Source organism: Mixophyes fleayi, chromosome 2 (assembly GCF_038048845.1).
Source record: "Mixophyes fleayi isolate aMixFle1 chromosome 2, aMixFle1.hap1, whole genome shotgun sequence".
Taxonomy (NCBI): Eukaryota; Metazoa; Chordata; class Amphibia; order Anura; family Limnodynastidae; genus Mixophyes; species Mixophyes fleayi.
The window spans coordinates 38324641-38349285 of NC_134403.1; the positions used below are offsets into that span (position 1 = coordinate 38324641).

Consider the following 24645-nt stretch of genomic DNA (forward strand, 5'->3'; position numbering starts at 1 on the left):
ATAACACATATATGTAACGTAAAGTCAGCGATTTACATGTTTGCCATGATTATAGCCATATTCTGGGCAGTTATAATCATTCATTAGAATTGAGGAGTGTGCATATATCTCATATATAAACAGGAGAATCTCATTATCATCATCAGTACAGTGGTTCTAATAGATTACATGAGATCAGAGTCATGTGACCTACAGTTTACACAGCACAGCCCACAGCAATTGCTAACTTAAATAATGTCGGAATACCGTTTTATATACGATTTTCTCTAGAATGGCATGAGTTACTACCTGAAATTGCAGATAGGGTTTTATACAAGTTGTGCTATTAAAGAATTGCTCCACTTGAAACTAAAAATGTAGTTTTGGGTGGGGTTTAATGAGTTAAGATTAAAAAAAAGAATTTGCGCGTACTGTGGATATGTGCCATTTGCCTGTTCCGCTGGGGTCCCTGTAGGCTTTAGCAGTCTCAGCCCATCTGAAAAAGATTAAGTGGGAGTTGCAGCCTCTTTCCCCATCAACTTGTCCTTTACGAGAATGGAAACTTTTAGAGGAGGGGCATCAAAAACCGCTTGGCCGTGCCAATTTCCAGCAGGGGAGAGAAGAGTGTGGCATGAGACTTTACAGCCACCAAGGGCTCTAACAGATCCAACAAACTGTGCATTCACACCAAGGACTATTTCAGTTCTTATATTGAACTCCGCACACAACTACATCTTTAATATTACATTTGCAAGTACACTTTATCGGTTCCCATCCAAAAATATAATATGTAATAAAATCATTAAAGACACTAAATACTCCATACAATGGCAGAATAAATATGTTTTTATTCATACATACCCATGTGTCCACAGGTATCTAGACTCTCCACTCATTACCAGCAAACTGCGCCGCGGCAGCATAACCGGCGCACTAGAGCCGCCTGGATGCTTGAAGTCCATGACAATCTACAAATAAATATATTTAATAACACTTAGCTGATTTTCCAACGTAATATTTTGCAAATCTAAGGTCAAAATTTTAATTAGCAAAAGTACTTATTGTGTTGCATATTAGAAATTTCTGAAAATGATATAAAATTACAGAAAATTACAAATTGGACAATATACGTGGCAGTGCATCCATACATGCAAAACTGCGTCTAATTTTAAAGGTCAGGGCGCAACTATATTCATGGCCCTGTTCTGTATTCTGTCTGTTCCTCAAATGTGCACGATCAGTGCAATGTGGGGGGAGCGACGCTACGTGAGGCTCTTCCCCACTAAAAACAGCAGACTATCACATTCTGTCCACCCTAAATAGTTGTCGGACCCTCATTCCTTTTACATATCACTCCTGACAGTAAGGGAACACTGACTTTGGGGTATATTTACTAAACTTCGGGTTTGAAAAAGTGTAGATGTTGCCTATAGCAACCAATCAGATTCTAGCTTTCATTTATTTAGTGCATTCTACAAAATGACAGCTAGAATCTGATTGGTTGCCATAGGCAACATCTCCACTTTTTCAAACCCGCAGTTTAGTAAATCTACCCCTTTGTCTTTATTTTCAAATGACAAATATTTTTTATTATTTTTTTAAATATATTGGTTTACATTCACATATACAAGTGCATTGTGTGTTTCCATAGAGTAAAGGACTTTTAGATCATATTTCAAGTACTGCAGCACCAGAACATATCTGCTGGGGATACATTATGTAGGACAAGCTGAAAGCTAGAGGGAGTGGGAGGATACATGTAATTCTTCTGCATAAGCTACAAAATGTTGTATAAAATTGAAGCCTGCGGTCTCACGCTTTAATATGGTGAGAATGTTGAATCAAGGAATTATGTTTAACCAATGAATCGGTGCTAGGGGATAAGCAGAGGAGATTTTATAGTTGCATGACGTTCATAATCTCTTGTTTGATGTCTACCCAAACTGATATTTGACGTTAGTTGGGGTAAATCGATCAGATCTAGACCGGTGTGGAAAGTAGGTTCTACCGCCGTGCCAGATACAATTCCCAGTCACTGGGGGACTTGGAGGATAAGGACAATTTGATAGCGGGAAACAGGGATGTGGAAACACCTTATAAGGTCTGCAATGAAGGATTTAAGTGGCAGCTTATAATTTTGGAACATGGCTAGGAATGTGTCTTCCTGGGTATGAAACAGCGGGTCTAGTCATAAAGTATTGACTGATATTCAAGGCTGCATTTTACAAGGAGCTGATTTTAAAGCCTGAGAGTATCTGACATTAATAGAGAGTGGAGGGCAGGCAAGGATGGCGGTGATTGGCGGAAAGGAACACTTTATAGTTGTAGGATCCCTCCATTAACCCTGTAATATCTGGCGAGTCGAATCGTCAACTCATTAATAACTTCTGAATAAATAAAATACCAGAAAAAGTACTTCTTAAATGTTTTTCCCCCTTTACAAAATGTCACAGAATGTAAACTGCATTGATGTCTGTGGGAGGAGGACACTTACAAGACTTTTCACAGAAACAAATCCTGAATTATTTATTATAACTCTGTCATGAGTTTCCAATCCCCAATGCCTAAAACCCCAACGCTGGAAGATATACAAGAACAGCGGCCTCCGCAGCAAAAACATGTCTTTATTGAATTTTAGTTGCTGGATAGCAACAGATGAAGATTGGAAAATGCCTCTAGGTTCACTCTGTACTCTTGTCAGTTTGTGGCATGTAAATTTTATTATATCCACATTTCATGCTTACACAAGCTGCTCCATAGAAGGATGGCAACAGACCACGCATAAAAACAAAGAGGCTCAGAATAAAACCCAGATTAAACAATAATAATAACGCATGTCTGTCAGAGTATTATTTGAATGCTGAGTGTTCCAAAGAGAGAACGTTCTCTGGGATTTATGGAAGCAGTAACAGAGTAACTAGTGTTGTGGTTCTTTGTTGCAACAGTTACATCATCATCATTTATTTATAACACAGCACAGATTCTGTAGCGCCAGGAAATCATCTTACAGATAAGACAAACATGAGAACAATAAATATGATCAAATCTAATATAGACCAACTAAGATGTTACTAAAAAAAAATAGCTGGAAATGTATTGGAAATAATATCTAAACTGATAAATGAACATTCGATGAGAGGTAAATGCAAAAACATTTACACAAGCTACATATCAGGAAATAGTTTTGGCCAACAGAGGCACCCATAGTGCCGCGTTCCATTTCTGACTTCAACATCGCAACGGGAGTCCTTACAACGATGCCGGAGATAGCCGTGAAGCTCAACTGAATCAGCACGGAACGACATAGGAAAAGGAGTAGGTAAGAGTTCGCCTTGTGCCTTATGTGATCTGGAATGTATCTGTTATTCCACTTTTTCCACATCTTCTTCATATTCACTATTAACATTATATATATATATATTGCCTCTCAAAGGAAGTTACATATTATTACAAAAATAACATATAATAATAACAGTGACATGAATACAATTAAGCAGACGTCTCCATGGATAGTCATGAGCTAACATTAACAGCATAAGGTAGTGGAGGATTCAGCTTAAGACATGGCAACAAGGTTGTATGCGGGAGAGACAGACATGAGACGACATAAGTCGGAGAGGACATAAATTACATGACTGAGGTTGGGCTGATATATATTGTCCATACAAGGTAATACAGATAGTGGTTGTTTATGTCAGCAAGAACAAGGTATCTAGGACTACATCCCTCACCAGCCAAGATCCAGAGGTCAGCTAGGACTTCATATGAGTGTCCGAACCCTCCTGCTAGACACTGAATGTACTAAATATGAAAAGTGGTTCCCTGTATATTTCTGCCACTCTTTGGGCTTGAGTGTTTAAGGAAAGTAAGGCAAAAAAAAGGAGTGAATGTTCTCTAGAACAAACCATGTTACAATGCAAGGGGTGCAAATTAGTTTATTATTTTGTACATAAGTTAAAAACTGTCTGTATTTTCATCTAGCACACAAATACTTGATAGCTTTATTTGTACACTGAAATGTAAAAGTTGATGTAGGACATGCCCTGCCCCAACTATAAATCTGTCCACACGTTTTAAATTTACCTCCCCCTCCAATGCAACATGGTTTTGCCCAGGTGCAAAGTTACTCCTTTTTTATGCTTTGCTCTCCTTAATGACTCAGGCCCTATGAAAGCAGTGGGGAGGAATTACTTGCCCTGTAAAACAATGCGCTTTGGCAGAAATCCCAGCACACCTGCACAAATCGAGATGCACTGCGCCGCAAGAGCATTTTATCCACGTCCCATCTGTTTTTAAACTTCATAAATGATCTATAGTGGAGGCAGCCATTTTGGCGGCTGATTCAATATTCACGAGAATTCAGAACAGATTATGTCTCAAGGACCAAAGACCTTATGAACACTTGGGGACGATGAGCCTCGTAGTGGACTGATATATAGTGGCTACAATCTCAGAATTGGACGACCACACAAAAATGGCTCCAGCCGCTGTGTAGTTAACAGGTGCACTATAAATAATATCAAATCCCTGCTCTATTAAGCTTCTGTGGTAGCAACAGTTTTTGTTGGTTTCTGCTGAAAGTTAATTAGTGCACCCGATACTAAATTAGAGAAAGTGGTATTTATCTTTGCTGCCTTTCCTGAGAATTTTAGCAGTGTATTCCTTCACAATTATTTAAATTAGCAACATTAATTTTAAATTAATTTTAAATTCAAAAGTTGGTAATAAACACTGTAGCTACCGATGCATAAAAAATGAATTCAAACTTTAAACTGAGTTCAAATGATAAAGGCTAAATCTTGTTGTCAACTAAATGATTTTCATTCTCTGTCACAAATTAAACAAAAAAGAAAAAAAAACAATATATAGGCCACGGGAAAAAAATGAGAACAGAAAAAGGCATATTAATAATCATAATAATAAAAAATTGCTTTCACATTTTTTCCTTCAATAATATGAATTTGTTTTAAAAGAATAACAGCAAATGCAGCATTAAAAAAAGAGGAATAAGTAAACAGTGAACAATGAGACCATAGGATTACAAATATAGGGATTAAAAAAAAAGAAATCATAAGGGTAGTAGAGAGAAGAAAGGAGTTGTGCTAGGAACACTAACACTTTTCACTTTATGTATTTGTCTAATTTAGATATGTCATAACTATATAATAATCCTGTTGCAAGGCTTCATCTAGCTTCAACAAAGGATTTACTAACACAGCTTGCAGAGCTTCCCATACTCTAAAGCAGTGGAACTTAAACTGTTTTGTTTTTAGCTGGGACCACGTGCCAGTGTGCCATTGTTCTAGGACCCAAAAAGAGACAGTTCCTAATAGAATATACAGCATAACATTGGAGCCCAAAAAAAAAACTTATCTATATAGTCTTTATATGTTCATCTACTCCCAAAATCCTCCCGTCAATTTAATTCATGTGTGACAATGTTATCACAACACACCAGCTTTGGGATGTGGCACAATAACATGGGCAGAGACTGATGTCAACGGAAGCGGAAATGGACAAATTAAAGAAAACAGGCAAAAGAGGGGGACAACCCTAAATTTGTTTACAGAGATAACATAAAACTATGCCTATAGTGCTATATGTTCTATGTATCCATGCCGATTTTCAATGCGAGTACTTTCCAAGAAAGGTTAAACTTAATCATGTGTGGGGAAGTTCCGAGCTAGTCTGTCGCTGAGGTGGAACTTGTACACTGCAAACGCAGTGACTGTCGCAGCAGGGGTATTAGGACAGTACAGTAAATATACGCCCTCTCCCTCCCTCGCCACTACACCTCTCACGCTGACAGTCACAACGCTGCTGTGAATGCAGGAAGGAGCACAGGAGACTCGTTGTCAACCTCCACTCCATCTGCTAGCAAGGAGGTGGAGAAAAGCCTGTTTGGAGTACAATATGTAAAGTGAGCACCTCATCCCTGCCTCCCTAGGGTGATGATGCTTGAGACGAGATTCTCACCTTGCCTCATGGGAGGAACAGCCCTGATGATAAAGTTAATAGCAAACTATACCTAATTTTATTAACAATAAATATTATATATTTATTAAAAATAAATTGTTATCCCTGAATAGATGTAATGTTTAACAGATATACTGTTGCATTGAGCAGTTTTATTTTTCTCAAATGTCTTTCACCTCCATTGAAAATTCCTACCACCCTAGATGATGTCCACCAGGTAATAGGACCAGGTAATAGAACTGTACTATTTTGACTACAACTGCACTTAGACTGTGTACACACCACAGGATTTTCACCCAATTATCGTTCCAATCACATGATAAAAGACTGTTAGGTGCGATATCACATTAGTGTGTATGCTCCACAATCATGTTTTATTGTACTAAAACATGTTACTTTTGATTTGATTTTATAAACTGGCTGAAAATCACTATCAACGATGGAATGATGTCGGGAAGATTCGGCAGTGTGTATGCACGCATGACCAGCCGTGTAGGCAGATCTTCATAGAACCTACAGAGTCATGATCTTTTCAGCCGATGGTTATGACAGATGAAGATCACAGATCTGAAGGTAAATCGTGTAGATGTGTACAGATAGATCGACATGCTCATCGGGACTTTCAATCGTTGGTAAAATCATTACAGATATCTCATTGTGAGACATTTTCTGTAGTGTGCACTCAGCTTTAGCGGCTACAGTATAGCTGGGATAACTTGCCAGTGTGCTAAAACTTACACACCGATTCAAGAAAACTGCTATAATATACTGTAGCTGGATCTAGAAAAAATACAACTTGACAGATGTTTTACTAAAAAAGTTTCCAGAAAAAAATTAATTGTTCACTTGGGATTACTAAAGATACTGAATGGTTTTGCAAACAATTAAAGATAATAAATAATAATTGAGTTTAATCTGAACTAAAGTAAACAAACTTTTTGAAGAAGAACTCGTCTCCTATACATTTATTGGAAGAAATGCAAGGATCAATCCTTTTTTTTTAACTTGTATGCTGCGACAACCATACATATCCTGTGTATTTATATATAGCAATAGCAGTGTTACCATGTAATATTTCAGCTGCGTGTTTTGCACATCATACTACATTAGAGAAATGACATACATGAATTGTACGTCATGCGGGGTCGTACTATGTAGTTTGCTAAATGTTTCCCCACAATCTCACTGTAAAAAGTAACACCTGAAGCTGGTAGAGCTACATCCTTACTGCAAAAAGTCAAAGGCAGACTGCAATGCACACAAAGCACAATACAGAACCCAATCACCCATACGTAGAAAAACCATGATATTACCAGATTATAAACAGCAGGATGAATCCATTGTATGACTGTGCATTAACATAGCCCATGTCTTTCTTACCTCTGCTCCCAAGCTCAAAGCGAGAATTTCATCTTCAAATGCTGAATGCGTATCAATGTGCGGTGGGATGCCTAGCAATACCAAGAACATATCTTTATTCACAGCTTAATGACTTTATTCATGTATCTACATGACTTGCCAGGAAAAAAACTTTTGGATACATGTGAAACAGTTGTAGGAAGTGTCATCCACACAACCACTCTATTCTCTGAGGGTCATTTATGAAGTGTGAAATGCTCATACACATCGACTTGCACTGGTGCGCCTAGATTTCCTCCAAAGTGCTAAATAAGCAGACAGAAAGTGATAGCTGGGCTGATTTGCTTTGCAGATATGCACTGTGGGGATTGGTCGATTCATACAGAGGGGTGGGACCAGTGATGTCACAGCAACTCAGTCCCATATCTTTCACCTGTACCAGATCTCATTAGGGATGATGTGGGAGGAGCTTCAGCTGCTTATAGTGGAGTGAGGAGGTGTATGAGTAAGATGAGATTAGCTTGGGGGGGGGGGGGGGGGGGGGTACAATTTTATTTAAGAAGCGGTTGTTCACACTGGGCTACCACTTTAAAGTGAAATGAGGAGGGTGCGGCAGGAAGACAGCTCTCTGGTATCACACATTGGTGCAGATGTAGGAATACAGTAGTGGTTATTGTACAGTCACATCAGACTTACCTTGTCCAGGTTCATATTGGTTTATTGTTAACTGGTCAGGCCTATTCTTTATGAGTCCTTGTTGCAAGCATCTGTCCAGTAACACACTGCAGAACTCTGGAAGACCTGGGTAAACAATAAATGCATGCCTTCAAATATACAATAAGCTAAATGTACCTATTACAGTGATCCCTCTTTATACCTCTTGCTTAGAACACAGGCCAAATCTGGCATTATATCGAGGTAAGTTTAAGTGTGAGTTTTATTCATGTATCCACATGGCTTGCCAGGAAGAAACATTTGTATACATGTGAAACAGTTATAGGTAATGTCATCTGAACAACCACTCTGATCTCTGAGGGTCATTTATGAAGTGTGAAATGCTCTTTGATGATCTCATACACATTGATTTGCGCAGGTGAGTAAACATTTCCTAAACAAGCAGACAGAAAGTGATAGCTAGGTTGATTAGCTTTGCAGATATGCACTGTGGGGATTGGTTAATTCATACACAGGGCAATGTCCTAATGATGTGGGATTTGATTCTGAGATCCAGTAAAGGTCCATATAAATTTTATCATTCTTAGGTGCTTTTGTCTAGGGTCAGAACACCTTTATGTTTTCATTCTTCATCTCCCGCTCTACTATAAGTCCAACCTTTTGAGGTAGGAGGGGCTACAGAAGCCTGTGGCCAATCAGAATATTTACCAGTTGAGTGTGCTGATCTTGGGGGAGGCTGTGACCTGTCCACTCGGGTGATTATATTAGTGAGGATAGGGCTGCCTGTGAGGGTGACATGATGTGAGGAGGGGTATAGGACTAGCAGGAAGCCACAGACTGAAAGATTCATAGTGGAAGTAGCAGGGTCCTCCAGTAGTGCAGACCAGTCTTGCTGGGTCTACCTATGTAGTAGTATAACAACTCTCTGATCCGGAGGCATTAAGCATTGTTAACACTGGTTTAGGTTCTGCCACAAATACTGTATTTCCGGTACTAAACACTAAAGATTTTACATTCCCAATAAATACAGAAGATCATTTAAATAGTCAGTCCTATGGCCAAATTCTACTTGTTAAAGCTTACCTCCAGGTAAAGGCTGGTCCTTATCTATGTTGTTATTATCATATCGGAACTCATATCCATAATGTTTCACCCGCCTGTGCTTTAATGACTTCTGATCTGCAAGTAGATTTAATGAAAAATTCTGATAACCAATAACACATGCCAGAAAAATAACATCACACAAGAATGAGTTAACATAAAGTCCACCATCACCAAGGTAAGCCTTCTTGAAACATGGTGCACGGAAAGAGGTGCTGGAACTTAAAACAACCAATATAGGTTTTAATTTTCAGAAATGCTGTAGAAAAAAAAAATGGCAGCGAGAACTGAACCGATTGTGGGTTAGGTCACCTTACCCCATTCCCTGTACAGCAGTTTTCATGCATGGCCAACACAGTTTGTTCAATTATTTTGACAAGTTTCAGATGATACTTTAATACCATTTACCTCTCACACTAAAGTAGATTTATATAATACTTACTGGAGTTATCATCCTCCCAGTGAATATTTTCTAACATCACAAGTTCTTCACCAGGAGAAACAAAGTCTTCTACAATTATCAAGCCAGGGGGTAGTGGCGGCAGTAAAATCTCTTTTGCTTCTACTGTGAACACAATAAAATAAACCGGTAAAAAAAATGTAAAAAAAAATTAAGTTGAAAATAAATGTTTACAATTTTCAAATAACTTCTTTTTACTTTAGAATTTGCAGTCACAGAAAGAAAATACAGATTACTGGCCAATCACTCTATGATAAAGTTAAACAATATTATTTCCAAGATCCTAGCTAATATTAAATACAATTATACCTTTTTGCATTAATGTATCATTTAATAGCATCTACACTTTCAGAACTTGCATATTAAGAGGGTACCTGCAGCTTCAGAGAACTCCTCACCTTAATAAGTGTTCCTCATAACCCCCCACAACACAGTCAGAAGGAGAACCAATCCAGTGGACCCTCGCTGTTACGTTAAATGACAGCTTTGTGAATGCATTAAACAACCAGTGATCAATCAGGCCAGGATGATTCCATCAAGGAATGCGCCACTTCTGATTGGACAGTTTTGGCTAAAGCACTGCACGCCATTATCAGCATCCACAAAAGACTTTCAATTAAGGCGACAATGAGGATTCTAATGGAGAACTCTGACCACCACCTAAAGAGGGAACAACTTAGGGTCAGTGGTTGTCTTTGTCTTATGGAACATAATATTTACAATTAGCTTAGAGGTCAGGCATTTTCATAAAATCCCTCAGCCTTCCCCCTTGTGGACAAAACTTCTTTGTAATCACAAATATTTGTAAAAATGTATTACACAAAAACATTTCAAAAGTAGCTAAAGTATAGTAGGATCTACATTCCATATATTCAATTCCATCCTCAATCCATTCCTTACTGTGCAGTCCACCTTTCCGCCGAATTAGAAATTAGATAATATAAACTAAAAACACATTCCCAGACTCAACCGCACACAATCAATTTTTTTTTAACAAATTGGTGATTTAAAACATTTGGTTACAGGATCCATAGACTTGCTTTGTATATATAAATTCCCATGTTATTTAGTGCTGAGTACGTTGGCCCTGAAATAGCCGATATTTTTTTCTCTCTCTTAAATTACATTGAGAATAAAACATCACAGCGTGAGTTCCATCTAGCTCTACGCAACTCCTTTCAATGAGAACAGTCTGATGTAACAGAAACACCACTTACAGAAGAAAAGGCTCCCAGAAAACCAATACCTTTATCAACAAAGCTCATGTAGAGAGTGATTTTCTGTTCCGAGTCACCGGATGGGATGTCTTGACCACTGAGTGACGTGTAAGAATTGATGGCCTCCTCGGTTGATGAATAGGTGACAAATGAGTAAGGCTTGTTTGGAGGCATTAGAAGCGATTCTACCAATCCACATCTCTGCAGGACATCAAGAAGTTGTTGTCTGCTCACTCCGTTCCCCAGACCTCCATTGGCAATAACCAGGCTCTAAACAAAAGAAGCAAAAAAACCCAAAACATACCATATCGATTTCATTTATATTGTTACCATGTACCTTTTTGCTGCATTTAGGATTTCTGTTACTTTTTGCTGCACAGAGAAATAAGTATACGTGTATGGGGTTGTTTGCTGAGCAGCTTTTGGACAATATACCCCATTTATACTTTCCTCTATGACTACAGTATTGCTGAGAAGCTTAACCCTTTCATTTCCAGAGGTTCGATTCAGCAGGCCAGGACGATATTCACTATTTTATCACAGTCTTTATTTCGCCAGGAATAACTTTAAAGGTTTTTCTCCACCTAAGTAAATTTTATAGTGTTTTAAGGACATATCTGAGTTTCCTTTTGTACCTCAGTTATTTTACTTGCTCACAATAAAGGAAATATATACATTATTATGTGTGTTATAATTATTAATAATGTATATACAAAATAATGTACCGTATATACTCGAGTATAAGCTGGGCCGAATATAAGGCAAGGCACCTAATTTTACCACAAAAAACTGGGAAAACGTATTGACTCGAGTATAAGCCTAGGGTGGGAAATGCATCAGCTACTGGAATTTTTTTTAGATTTATTCATTATGACAGTGGTTCCCAAACTTTTGCAGTTCGCGGCACCCTTAGAGTCTCCATAATTTTTTCAAGGCACCTCTCCAAAATAATTACAGAGCAGTCCTGTTTTAGAAGTAGTTGGGTCAAAAAAACATAAGTAGTATTTAGGTCAGGACAGAAATACTTATTTAGTTGTATGCAAAAATAATACGCATAGATCCAAGGAAAAAATAATATTTTTATATATTTTTTTCAATTATATTTCTGTCAAAGAATAATTGACAACTAACTCACACTGTGACCTCCTTCATCTCCACACACTCTGCCCCCTCTCACGCTGCCCCTCTGCCCCCTCTCACGCTGCCCCGTCTGCCCTCTCACTCTGCCCTCTCTCAGCGCTGCCCTCTGCCCTCTCTCATGCTGCCCCTCTGCCCTCTCTCACGCTGCCTCCTCTCACACTGCCCTCTCTCACGCTGCCTCCTCTCACTCTGCCCCGCTGCTCTCTCTCACACTGCCTCCTCTCACTCTGCCCCTCTGCCCTCTCTCACGCTGCCTCCTCTCACTCTGCCCCTCTGCCCTCTCTCACGCTTCCTCCTCTCACTCTGCCCCTCTGCCCTCTCTCATGCTGCCTCCTCTCACTCTGCCCTCTCTCACTCTGCCCCGTCTGACCTCTCTCACGCTGCCCCTCTGCCCTCTCTCACGCTGGCCCTCTGCCCTCTCTCACGCTGGCCCTCTGCCCTCTCTCACGCTGGCCCTCTGCCCTCTCTCACGCTGCCTCCTCTCACTCTGCCCCTCTGCCCTCTCTCACGCTGCCTCCTCTCACTCTGCCCCTCTGCCCTCTCTCGAGCTTCCTCCTCTCACTCTGCCCCTCTGCCCTCTCTCATGCTGCCTCCTCTCACTCTGCCCTCTCTTACTCTGCCCCGTCTGCTCCCTGTCACGCTGCCCCATCTGACCTCTCTCACGCTGCCCCTCTGCCCTCTCTCACGCTGCCCCTCTGCCCTCTCTCACGCTGCCTCCTCTCACTCTGCCCCTCTGCCCTCTCTCACTCTGCCTCCTCTCACTCTGCCCCTCTGCCCTCTCTCACTCTGCCTCCTCTCACTCTGCCCCTCTGCCCTCTCTCACGCTGCCTCATCTCACTCTGCCCCTCTGCCCTTTCTCACGCTGCCTCCTCTTACTCTGCCCTCTCTCACGCTGCCCCTCTACCCTCTCTCACGCTGCCCTCTCTCTCTGCCCCTCTGCCCTCTCTCACGCTGCCCTTTCACTCTGTCCCCGCTGCCCCCTTCTCACTCTGCCCCCCCTCCCACTTTGCCCCTGCCACTCTGCCCCTGCCACTCTCTCTCACTCTGCCACTCACTCTCTGCCCCTTTCTCTATGCTTCTCTCTCACTTGGCCGCCACTCTGCCCCCCTCCGCCACTCTGACCCCCTCTTAGCCACTCTGACCCCCCCTCCGCCGCGGCCAGCCAGAGGAAGAAGAAAAAAAAAAAAAGAAAAAACACTTACCAATCCGCGCGGCGCCGGGATCCAGCATCCTTCTCTCTCCTGCAGCGCGCCCGACAATCAGTGACAAGCTGCAGGAGAGAGAAGGATGCTGGATCCCGGCGCCGCGCGGATTGGTAAGTGTTTTTTCTTTTTTTTCCTCTGGCTGGTCGCAGCACCCCAGTGGCAGCGCCGCGGCACCCTTGGGAGCTCACTTTGGGAACCGCTGCATTATGATGTTTTTTATTTACATGTGTATATGCATTTTTATTTTACACATTTTTATATCATGTGTGTTTTTGATTGATTAGCCACTAAATGATTGATTTATTTTTAATCTGACTGGTTCTTTGGACATATGCACCTTTCTTTATTAAAAAAGAATTAGTGGTATATTGCTATTTGCACAGATATACTGTTGGGCTTAAGTCTCATCTGCACAGTTCAGTGTTATTGATCTTTATGTGGAGAGAGAGAGAGGAGAGAGAGGAGAGAGGAGAGAGAGCGCAGTGGAACGCAAGTTTGCATTCCAAATGCCAAACTTCCTGTCAGTGGAACGCACATGCGTTCCACTGCGGATGTTAAGAGCTGAGGGACCGGAGAACAGGTAAGTTCACTCGTGTATAAGCCGAGGTGGGCTTTTTCAGCATAAAAAATGTGTTGAAAAAGTCGGCTTATACACAAGTTTATACGGTACATTATAATATATTATAATATTATGTATAGTATATACACATTATTATTTTTTTACTATTATTAAATAAGACGTGTTTTCTGTTCCATAGATTGTTCTGAATTTAAATAATAAGTCAACATTTGCGGCCTTTTTGTTTTCTTGTTTTTTTAAATGCAAATAGGTTTATTAGACACGACAGGGATACTTTGTACATGTCCCCATCTTTTCTCGTTCGTTAGATATTGTCTGCAATTTACCCAACTGTTTTATCTCAACTAAATGGAGGAAAGAACACAAAAATATTTAATGAGTTGCTAAAGATAAAAATACAGTATCAGAATTTTCAATGATGTTCAAAACACTAAGCACAGGATTCATATTTCAAGGAAGTACAACAATTTTCCAACTAAAAATAGTACATGTGATTTTATTATTTACTATTACAGAAGATTATTGTCAGCTATCAATGCACCAAGGGCCCTTCCCTGTCAGTTCCGACAGAGAAAAGCATGAATATAATAAGATGTCAGATGCAGAACATGTTTGTTTGTGTATCACAAGCTGTAACAGTCAGACATACATTTATATTGTAATGGAGATTTAATGTGACAATGTCCTGAGGATAGATGGATATGTCAGACACATATGTTTTAGTATTGCACATGATTATGACTTATTATTAGAGATGAGCGGCTCGGAATCAGAGAACTTCGACAGATCCCAGATTTTAGGTTCCGAGTAGATACAAAACACGACTCGATTCTACGCGCCAAAACTGGCGATTTAAAACATTTGCTTACAGAATCCATAGACTTGCTTTGTATATATAAATTCTCACGTAGAGTATGCTGCTCGGCCGCTCTGATTGTGCTAAAATACAATCAGAGCATCCGGAAAGGATTCACTGCCTGCTTGTCAACCGTGAATGCCCACTGCTGCTAGAATTTAGAATTTTAGAATTTTGTAAAGGTATGGACCGAGGACCAGGTGGCTGCCCTGCACAGCTGGTCCGCCGTGGCTCCATTACGAGCCGCCCAAGATGCCCCAACCGACCGGGTAGAATGGGCAACAATACGCTTCGGCACAGGGAGATTAATACGGACATAAGCCTCCCTGATAGTCAGGGTAAGCCATCTGGCAATAGTTTGCTTAGATGCTGGCCATCCCCGCTTGGAAAAATCAAATAATACAAATAGAGAATCTGTCTTACGTATCTTTGCAGATCTCTTAACATATATACGTAATGCCCTCACTGCGTCCAAACATTTATTTGTCTTTGTTCCAGGAGTCTGAGGCTCCTCTCTGAACACTGGAACAACTATATCCTGATTAATATGGAAACCTGAGACCACCTTAGGGAGAAATGACGGGACAGTCCTTAAAACTGCTCTATCCTCATGAAAAAACAGATAAGGTTCTTTGCAGGATAAAGCTCCCAGCTCCGAGACCCTTCTGGCCGAGGCAATAGCAAGCAGGAAGACTGTCTTCCATGTCAAGAACCGCCACTCTGCTGAGAGTAGAGGTTCAAAGGGAGGCTCCTGCAACATGCTAAGGACCAGATTAAGATCCCAAGGCTCCGCAGGATGTAAGTAGGGCGGCTGGATGTGAAGCACTCCCTGTAGAAAAGTCTTAACATCCGGATGCTCCGCCAGCCGTCTGTGGAAATACACTGACAAAGCAGATACCTGAACTTTTAAGGTTCCAAGTTTAAGCCCGGCCTCTAAACCACACTGTAAGAAGGCGAGAAATCTAGCCAGACCAAAGGTTTTAGAATTGTAAGACTTCTTCTTACACCACTTTATATATATATATGCCAGATACGGTGGTAAATTCTGGCTGAAACTGGCTTCCTGGCATTCAGCAGAGTGCCTATTACACCCCCCGAGAAACCTCTCGCTCTCCACAGACTGGATTCTAGGGCTCTGCCATTAAATTCAGCTGGTTCAGCCTCTGATGCAAGAACTGTCCCAAGGTCAGCAGATCTCTTCACAACCCTACTGGCAGTACCAGAAAGACTGGACGATCCTCCGGACTGACTCTCCACGGGACCCTGTGGGGCAGGTTTTACCTGCAGCCCCAAGGCCTTGCTAGGACGTCCACTACCAGTGGATCCCTTGTTCTTGCGCAGAACTCTGGGACCTTCCCTTTTGTTCGGTTTTTGTCCATCAACCACCAGCTGAGGACCTACCTCCTCCAATGGTACCTCGAACACTGGAATGCTCCTCTGGGGTGGAACCCTGCACAGGGTAAGGTCGCGAAAGATGTCACCATCACAGACCTGGCTACTGACAGCCTCTTGTCTGACAGGGTCCTGCCTGTCCCCTCCATCTAGGACCTCCTCTTGTCCTGTGGAGACAACATTCTGCTGCGTCGTACTAAGTCCCTCACTAGTCTCAAGAAACTCATTCTTAGACAAGAGATTCTCTGTGACCCTTTCAGACTCCAGAAGTTCGGTCATAGACTAAACGACCCGTCTGGCCTTAGCACCCCGAATGGGTGTGACTAAAACCTTTTCCCTTACTGGAAATTCTAAGCCTGTATAGCTTCATTTAAACGAAGCAAATCGACAGCCCTGAGCTCTTTCTGATTTGACAGAAGCCAGCGAGGTAACCAAAACTTGAGGTAAGCTGGCCCCATGAATCCTATCACGATATCCTGGACCTATTCGTGTACCGAGGACCTTGTCTACTGCTGGGCAAACCCAAGCAGCCGTCCTCCCACCCCACCCTCTGTAACCAGAGGCGGATGGTAGTCAAGCTGCTGGTCTATCCGGCAGCTTGGCGGAAGAAGCTCTCCGCGCCGCAGGGGCAAAGGATGACCTTCCCCTACGGGACTGTCTCCTGGATTTCACGGCCCCTTGATTGGTAGTCTGTCCTCTGCCAGACCCGCCCCCATAAGGAGGCTGTCTGAAAGAACTAAACCTAGGCCTAGCCCTAGGTCTTGGAGTATTTACAGGCAAGGACGTCTTCTTGCCCCCTGAAGCCTGTAAAATCCAAGAGTCTAATTCTGGACCAAATAACATCCCACCTGTATACGGGATGGATTCTAATGATCTTTTAGACTCTGAATCCACATTCCAAGTCCTTAACCATAACGCCCTTCTAGCTACTACAGCTGTAGCTGAAATAGACAAAGCTATGGAGGCCGAATTATGGGCCGCTTCATATACATAGCCTGCTGCCTCCATTAACTGCATGGCCAGAGGCAGTAAATCTGAATCCTGCAAGGCAGACTCTAACTGCCCTGCCCAGACTTCCATGGCCCTAGCTACCCAGGTAGAGGACAATGCTGGCCTGAGGCTAGTACCAGCGGCCAAGAAGATCGACTTCAGCAGGGATTCTAATTTTTTGTCAGTCACGTCCTGTAAGGCCGCTGACCCGGGTACAGGTAGTGTAGTCTGGCGAACCAATCTCGCCACAGGTGCATCCACCTTCGCCACCTGTTCCCAACGGGTCATATCCTCCTCCTGAAGGGGATACAATACGCCAAACTTCCTTGGCATAGAGAACCTCTTATCTGGATATTTCCAAGAGGCCTCTACAATATCCCTCAACTCAGCTGAGGGAGGGAACCTGACCACCTGCTTTGAAGCTTTCTTAAAGAGAGAGCGGTCCATGGACTTCATCTCCTCTACTTCAACAAACCCCAGGGTCTGACTAACTGCTTTTACCAGATCGTCCAAACCCTGGTGCCTAGAGTTTCCTTCGGACTCTATAATGGACACATCTGAATCGTCCAACAATTCCCCCTCCTCCTCTGAGGAACTCTCAGAGTCTGACACTGACCACAGCGCTTTAGCTGGTCTACGTCTTTTAATACTACGCTTGTGTCTGGGGTTCTCCAGTAGATGGTTAAGCCGGTCCAGGCCTTTAGCCACCGCTGACCAACCCACCTCTCCTATCTGGGAAACTCCTGGGGGGGTTGGGGAGGGAATTAACCCGACCCCTGGGGAAAATGACTCATCTGTCATTCCTACTGTTATACCCTGAGAAGCCACAGATGTAGATGGGATTTCAACTGGTTTAGATAACAGACTTACAAGGGTATTAACTCCCTGTGTTAAGGCAGCCGCCCACTCAGGAGGATCTACCGTTATGGTGGAGGTGTCTATAGGCTGTTTCATAGGAGCCACAGTGCAGGCCGCACAGAGCCCCCCCCCCCCCCCAGCCGTTCACTTGTTAATTTAACATTACATTTTGAACAGACATTATGTTTGGTACGTGTTGTTTTGCTTTTATCTGCCATCACAAGATAAGAAAAACTGAATCACGTTTCAAAATTCACAAACACTTCTCCAAATTATCAGAAAATACAGATTAGGTTATTTAACATATCATAGTATTTCTGATTTAAATAAGACAGGCTTGGAGAACTTTATAGTTTTCTTATAAACAACAGTTCTCTCAACACATCATTGTCTTATAATATACATGTCTTACACATGCACACACATACACACAGAAGAAATAAAAGTAATAATCAGCGGGGAAGATATGTGTCAACAGTGCACTTCTCTTCAAATGACTGCTGCAACTGTCCTCCTTTTGAACCTTGGCGCCAAAAGGGATCTTCCACTCGCTCACTCAGCGGGAGGGGGAAGCGGTGTTCCTCAAACACATTCCCCTTCCACTGGCTCTCCTTCTGTGTTATTTACTTTAACAGCGTTTTGCCCTTTCTGTTATCTTAAAAGAAAACCTGTTAGAATGTGTTCCCCGCTAGCGCTATCATTAGCGCGCCATCCTCAAGAATTCACTGCCATCCCATGGGAGGAGGAACTTGGTATACTCCAGCTGGCTTCCGGGGAACCTCAGCAGTAAAGGCGCTTTCTGCCTAATGGCAGCGCCCGTCCTGCATCAGCGTGGAGAGTCTCTTGCTGACTGCTTCCCGCTGTGAGAAGCGTTTCACTCTCCTGCTCTGTCAGCTGGGCCGCCCCCCCTGACCAGCGCTTCTCCCACGAGTCAGCTCCATTGTACACGGAGCCTCTCGCTGCTATCAAAAGAAAAAAACTTGCAAAAGAAAAGGATAAAACCTATTACCAGTGAACCCTGTCTCTTTTGGAGCTCTTCAGCTGCGACCTTCTTCCAAGGGCACCCAATTCAAATTGAGGTATGTGGGGAATTGGCGGGGGTGATATGCTGTCAGCTGAAAAAAGTTAACTCTTTGGGTGCCAGACTCCTCCCCCCGACTCAACCCCCATGGTTAAGGAGTGTCCCCCAGATGGATGTAAGAGAAAACATACTGGTAGGTTAATTGGCTGCTATCAAATTGACCCTAGTCTGTGTCTGTCTGTGTGTGTGTGTGTGTGTGTGTGTGTATGTGTATATGTGTGTGTGTGTGTGTGTGTGTGTGTATTAGGGAATTTAGAGTGTAAGCCCCAAAGGGGCAGGGACTGATGTGAATGAGTTCTCTGTACAGAGCTGCGGAATTAGTGGCGCTATACAAATAAATGGTGATGATGATGATGATGATGAGTGCCTCATAGAGAATACAAGGGTGCCATTGCCTCATATATTTTGCAATGATATGTAGACTATCACCATGAACTACAGCTAAAGACACTCTGGGATTGCCTAAGAAGTCCGGTAACTACATGTTTTTTTTTAACTTATGTCTTTTCTGTTGTTCTATGTGAATGTCTTGACAAACGTCCAAATGTAGGACACGTTGACTTATAAAGTGATATATGGAATTGAATTAAAAGAAAATTAAGGCAGGAATGGTGATTGCATCTTTTAGTAAACTTCCATGTAGTTTTGTCGCTACTCTGTCACTAATTTTAAACAGACAGATGGCTGCAGACTGTGGCCAAAATTAGTGAAAATTTGGACAGTTGTGAAGAGATCATTAGAAAATAGACTGCAAGTAACTATAAATGCTATAAATAGTATTATAGGAGCAAAAACAGCTCAAAGTCACATCATTTTACATATTTTCACATTTTTTAATTACATCCAGATCCAAAACCAAACCTTTCAGGATTTTTGGGCAAAACCTGTAACAAAACCCAAACACGATCACTTTTTAGAACCAAAACCACATCCAAAACCAAAACATGGTGGTCAGGTTGCTTCTCAAACATAAAGCATAATATATTTGTTTAGGTTTTACATCTCATGAAATGATATTTACTGTACAAACAAACCATGCTTGTCACATGTACTTCTATAAACAGCCTTGTGCATAAAGACTAATGTACCAGCTGAAACATGTTGCAAAGTTCTGGGAGGTGTGTGATGCAGAGTGGGAAATGAGACAAGATATTGCTAATGTTCCCAAAGCAGTTTGTTGAATTTGCCCAAATTATTTTTTAAAATAGATGTAAAAAATTGATCTAAATTTAAGAAAGGCTTCAACATGTTTGATACAATTTAAGGGTTTTAATTGGGTACACTGGACCTGGAACTGCTGAATTTAAACTTCAAACGCCACAATGTTCTCCGTTCAAGTAATAAAAAAAGTTAAAATACATAATTTAGACTATCTAAATAGAATTTAAAAAGAAACTGCAAATAGCGAACGCTGAACACCAGCTGCAAATTTCAAATTAGTTTGAATCACTGTGTATTGGCCATTGTACCATCAGCATCTCTAGCCATAGGATTCATCAGATATAAACACATGCAGCAATTTAATCTCGCAATTGAAAATCTCTTCTATAGCCCAGAAATAGAAGGGAAGGAACAAAGTAGAACCCATCCTCACATTTCCCAGTTGTTCTCCCTTCACCTTACCATCATTTGATTGCATTACAGAAGAAGTGAACTCCGATCTTCCTCAGAATCTATGTGTGACCTTCACCCCATTCTCTCCTATCCATTGAAATTGGGTTCTTCAAATCACTCATCCTTTTCTAGTCTTCACACTGCACATTCACCACACCTATACGCGGCAGAGGAAGTCATTTTGTGGGCTGGACCAATACTCACGAGCAGTGCGGTGTCTGATACAGCGACATTCCTGCCACTACCCGCGGCTTGTGTATGATTTAATAAACAGCGAGGGAGTGGGAAGAAATAATTACACGGGTATGACACAGCAGCAGCTCTCGAGAGCAAAGTGTGGTGTTTTATTAGTCTGGACATTCCTGTTATTTTATGCCCTTTTATTCTTTTGCTGTATTTTTGTCCTGAACCAAATCAATACTACCTTATCAACTGTCACCCAGTTCATTCAGTCTGGTTTTTACATGCAGAACTTGTTTTACAATTGCCTGAAATAGTTGCCCCCAATAATTCTCAGATTTGAGCCATCATTATACTCTCATTACAATAAAAACAACAAACAAAAAACAACAACTTCTTTAAATAAGCAGCATTTTTTTTTCCTAAGTATATTAATTGTTATTTGAATCGGTTTTGCATCTATACTATACAAGGTATAGACTGGTATAGTCAGCGCCAGGTTTTTCTGCCCACTTGGGTTTAGAATTGGAGGAATCTCATTACAATACTCTGAGTACAGGTTCTTTATACCCAAGTGCATTATTTTACACCTAGAAGAATTAAACAACAGATTGCGCCATGTTGTCCACTCCTCAACAACAGATAAATCTTCTAGTAATACATCAAGATAAATAATATGAGCATTACAGGGAAGGGTAAGACACAAAGACACCACCAAGGAACAGACAAGGAACATTGAGTCACCTTTGTTGGACGTGATACAGTCTCAATGCCTTCATGTCTCATCAGAATATTCTTGGCCTTCGCTTGCTTTTTAATCAGTTTTTTCTCCTCTTTGCTCAGCTTTGGTCTTGTGTTACCGGCCGGCTCAAACGTTTGCTCTGACTGTGAGGACAACAGCATAAAATACACACATATATTATTACTAATGAATACTTTAACTACTCAGCTGACTAAGGGTTAACTCATCTGTGAGGTCTAAGGAGGAAATTAACAGATATTATTTTAAGATAAAATTATCCTCTTATTGTGCATGATCTGTTAATTCATTGAATTGAGTCACAAGGAACCTAATGTGATCTAATAACAATAAATGTATTTCCTGTGACATGTAATAAACATCCGGGATTCAGGCGCTTTCCGTCTGTACCAGAACTTAGAACTCACTTCCTGACTGAATTCACCTGGACTCAATTAATTAACTGAGCTAAAAGGCATGTTTTATATCAGTTAATAAATTGAGCCTGTCATCATCCTCTATTTATATAGCGCCACTTATTCTGCAGCGCTGTACAGAGAGCTGACTTACATCAGTCCCTGCCCCATTGGAGATTACAGTCTAAATTCCCTAACACACACACACACAGACAGAGACAGACAGACAGACTAGGGTCAATTTGTTAGCAGCCAATTAACCTACCAGTATTTTTTTGGAGTATGGGAGGAAACCGGAGCACCCAGAGGAAACCCACGCAAACACAGGGAGAACATACAAACTCCTCACAGATAAGGCCATGGCCGGGAATTGAACTCATGACCCCAGTGCTGTAAGGCAGAAGTGCTAACCACTACGCCACCGTGCTGCCCCTAATATACACACACACAGAGATAGAGAGACTAAGATCAATTTAATAGCAGCCAATTAACCTACTAGTACGTTCTTGGAGTGTTGGAGGAAACTGGAGCAAACACAGGGAGAATCGAATTCATAACCCCAGTGCTGTGAGGCAGAAGTGCTAACCACTAAGCCACTGTGCTGCCCATAGAAGATAGACTAACAAGGACAATAGTTGCTTATAATACTTGCCAATTATACATATTATACTCTCCTATATACTGCAGTTTGTGATTCCCTGTATGATACTAGCAGGAGTGGTGACATACAGGTAAATCAGGGCACACCAGGGAGAGGTATAGCCATAAAAGGGGGTGGTTTTGGCTGCTAGATCAGATATCCATGCCAGATTGGTAACGATGGATGAATGAATGAATGATGTCGGCTTAATTTAGTCATCAAGTCAGTCCTAAGAGCCCTAGATGAAACGAGGATGACAACTCTACATAGGTGCAGACATCAAATGATTTTAGGAACAACATAATTTGCTCCAATCTTTTAATTCTGTTTATTGCCACTTGGGGGTGTTGTAAAACCAGATATAATAAAGTCCCTGCAGGATTATACCTCTACCTATACAGTGTTCTCTGCATGAAGTATTTAAAGGAAAAATAGCTGCAGGATTTATCTCACATTTTGTATCTGTGTGTGAATCATTGCTCCTTAGCTGTATGAGAGCATGAGAATGTGTTATTTTTCAAAGCTGGTTCCTATACCTCAAAATGTAGTTTTGTTTTTATATAAGAAGAACAAAGATAAAACACATTGTTCAGTTTTTCTATTACTGCCAGATGCAGAAATGTTAATATGTTATGGGTATATATATATATACTTCATCATATACAGATATAGCCACCACCAGTTTTCAGACAATCACACTATTACGCTTGCTGTGATATCACTTGCAATGCCGAAGCATTTGTGTTATTGAGGACACTAAGAAAACAACAACACAAGGTCTTCTTATCTACTGCACAGAATGATGCAAGATAGAGAAGCATCATGGGCAGCACAGTGGTTAGCATTGCAGTCTCATGGAGCTGTGTTCGATTCCTACCATGGCCCTATCTGTGTGGAGTTTGTTATTCTCTCTGTAATTGATGGGTTTCCTCTGGGTACTCTGGTTAATGACTGCTGACTAATATGGACTGTAAGCTCCAGTGGAGCAGGGATAGATGTGAATGATAAATGTTCTCTGTACAGAGCTGCATAATATGTTAGTGCTATATATATATATATATATATATATATATATATATATATATATATATATATACAAGTCATAATAATAATCCTCTTACGTGTTTTAAAAAGAAAACATACAGCACTAGGCTGCTTTTACCATACAACCTACCGTCATTGTATTTGCCCATGTAAGTTTTATGGCTATTTCTCCAATGAATATTATTATTTTCAGTATTCCCCACTGAGGTTATGTTTGTTTAAACTTACTTATAGATGTTTTTATGTTATATGGCTGACAATTATAAGATATCATTTTATGTTTAATCAGGAGCCTATGTTTATTTTGCCAGATTAGTTTATTTAAGAGGTCTTATGATTTGAGTAGATTGGTGCTCCTTATTACTATTCTAGAGGTGTTTGCTTAGGACAGCATCACATGTGTAATATTTGCATAGGACATAGTGTTGTTTTTAAAAATGTAGCACAAATTTCCCCCAATATCAGACAACACATACAATTTCATCAGTCTCACTGGTATTAACAAGATTGCTCTTTTAATTTGGGTCAGTGAGTCAGTTTTAGATCTAAACTATTACGGGTGTTTTTTTCCCCTGTCCGCCAGCTTTACTAAACTTTGCTACAAAAGTTAAGGAATATTGAATCTCTCCCTCTATTTTCAACCTCAGTGCAGTCCGTTAGGTGCAATCTGGCAACTATAGAGTTTATTGATACATAATTCCAGTTGTGTATAACTAGGAGGGTTTACAATCCCTTTAACTTCTGCAATATACAAGGTAAGAATATATATACACTGAGAACTTCATTCACCAATCAAAACAATAAACAATTGTGTTGGGCAGCTGGTAATATAATAGAGAAAAGGAACCAGATAAATCTGCAAAACCTAGGAATGTCAGAGACAGGTGGAAAGTGCTGCAATAAGCTGAATAACAAATGTAAATACGTTATTCTGGATGCCTGTGATTTAATGGAGCCCCATTACTATTATTATTAATATTTATGTATGTTGCGCCATCATACACCACATTGTATACTATTGGGAACAAACACCATAATAAAATAAGACTGGGGCTTAACAAACATATATAGAACAATGTGTAAAACCTATTAAAACACAGTTTAAAAAAAAAAGTAAACACTGAGGAGAAACAGTCAAAAGTG

The 24645-nt window shown here is 41.0% G+C and overlaps 1 protein-coding gene across 1 annotated transcript in view; it reads right to left on the reverse strand.

Moving 5' to 3' along the window:
- ALKBH8 (alkB homolog 8, tRNA methyltransferase) overlaps positions 1-24645 on the reverse strand; it is a 46225-nt gene that overhangs the window by 16786 nt on the left and 4794 nt on the right. The window contains exons 2-8 of the mRNA XM_075198822.1: positions 21408-21548; positions 10797-11037; positions 9533-9655; positions 9073-9168; positions 8011-8115; positions 7336-7406; positions 841-947 (exon numbers count right to left, since the gene is read on the reverse strand). Coding sequence (XP_075054923.1) covers positions 841-947; positions 7336-7406; positions 8011-8115; positions 9073-9168; positions 9533-9655; positions 10797-11037; positions 21408-21548 — 884 coding nt within the window. The remainder of the gene's footprint in view (positions 1-840; positions 948-7335; positions 7407-8010; positions 8116-9072; positions 9169-9532; positions 9656-10796; positions 11038-21407; positions 21549-24645) is intronic.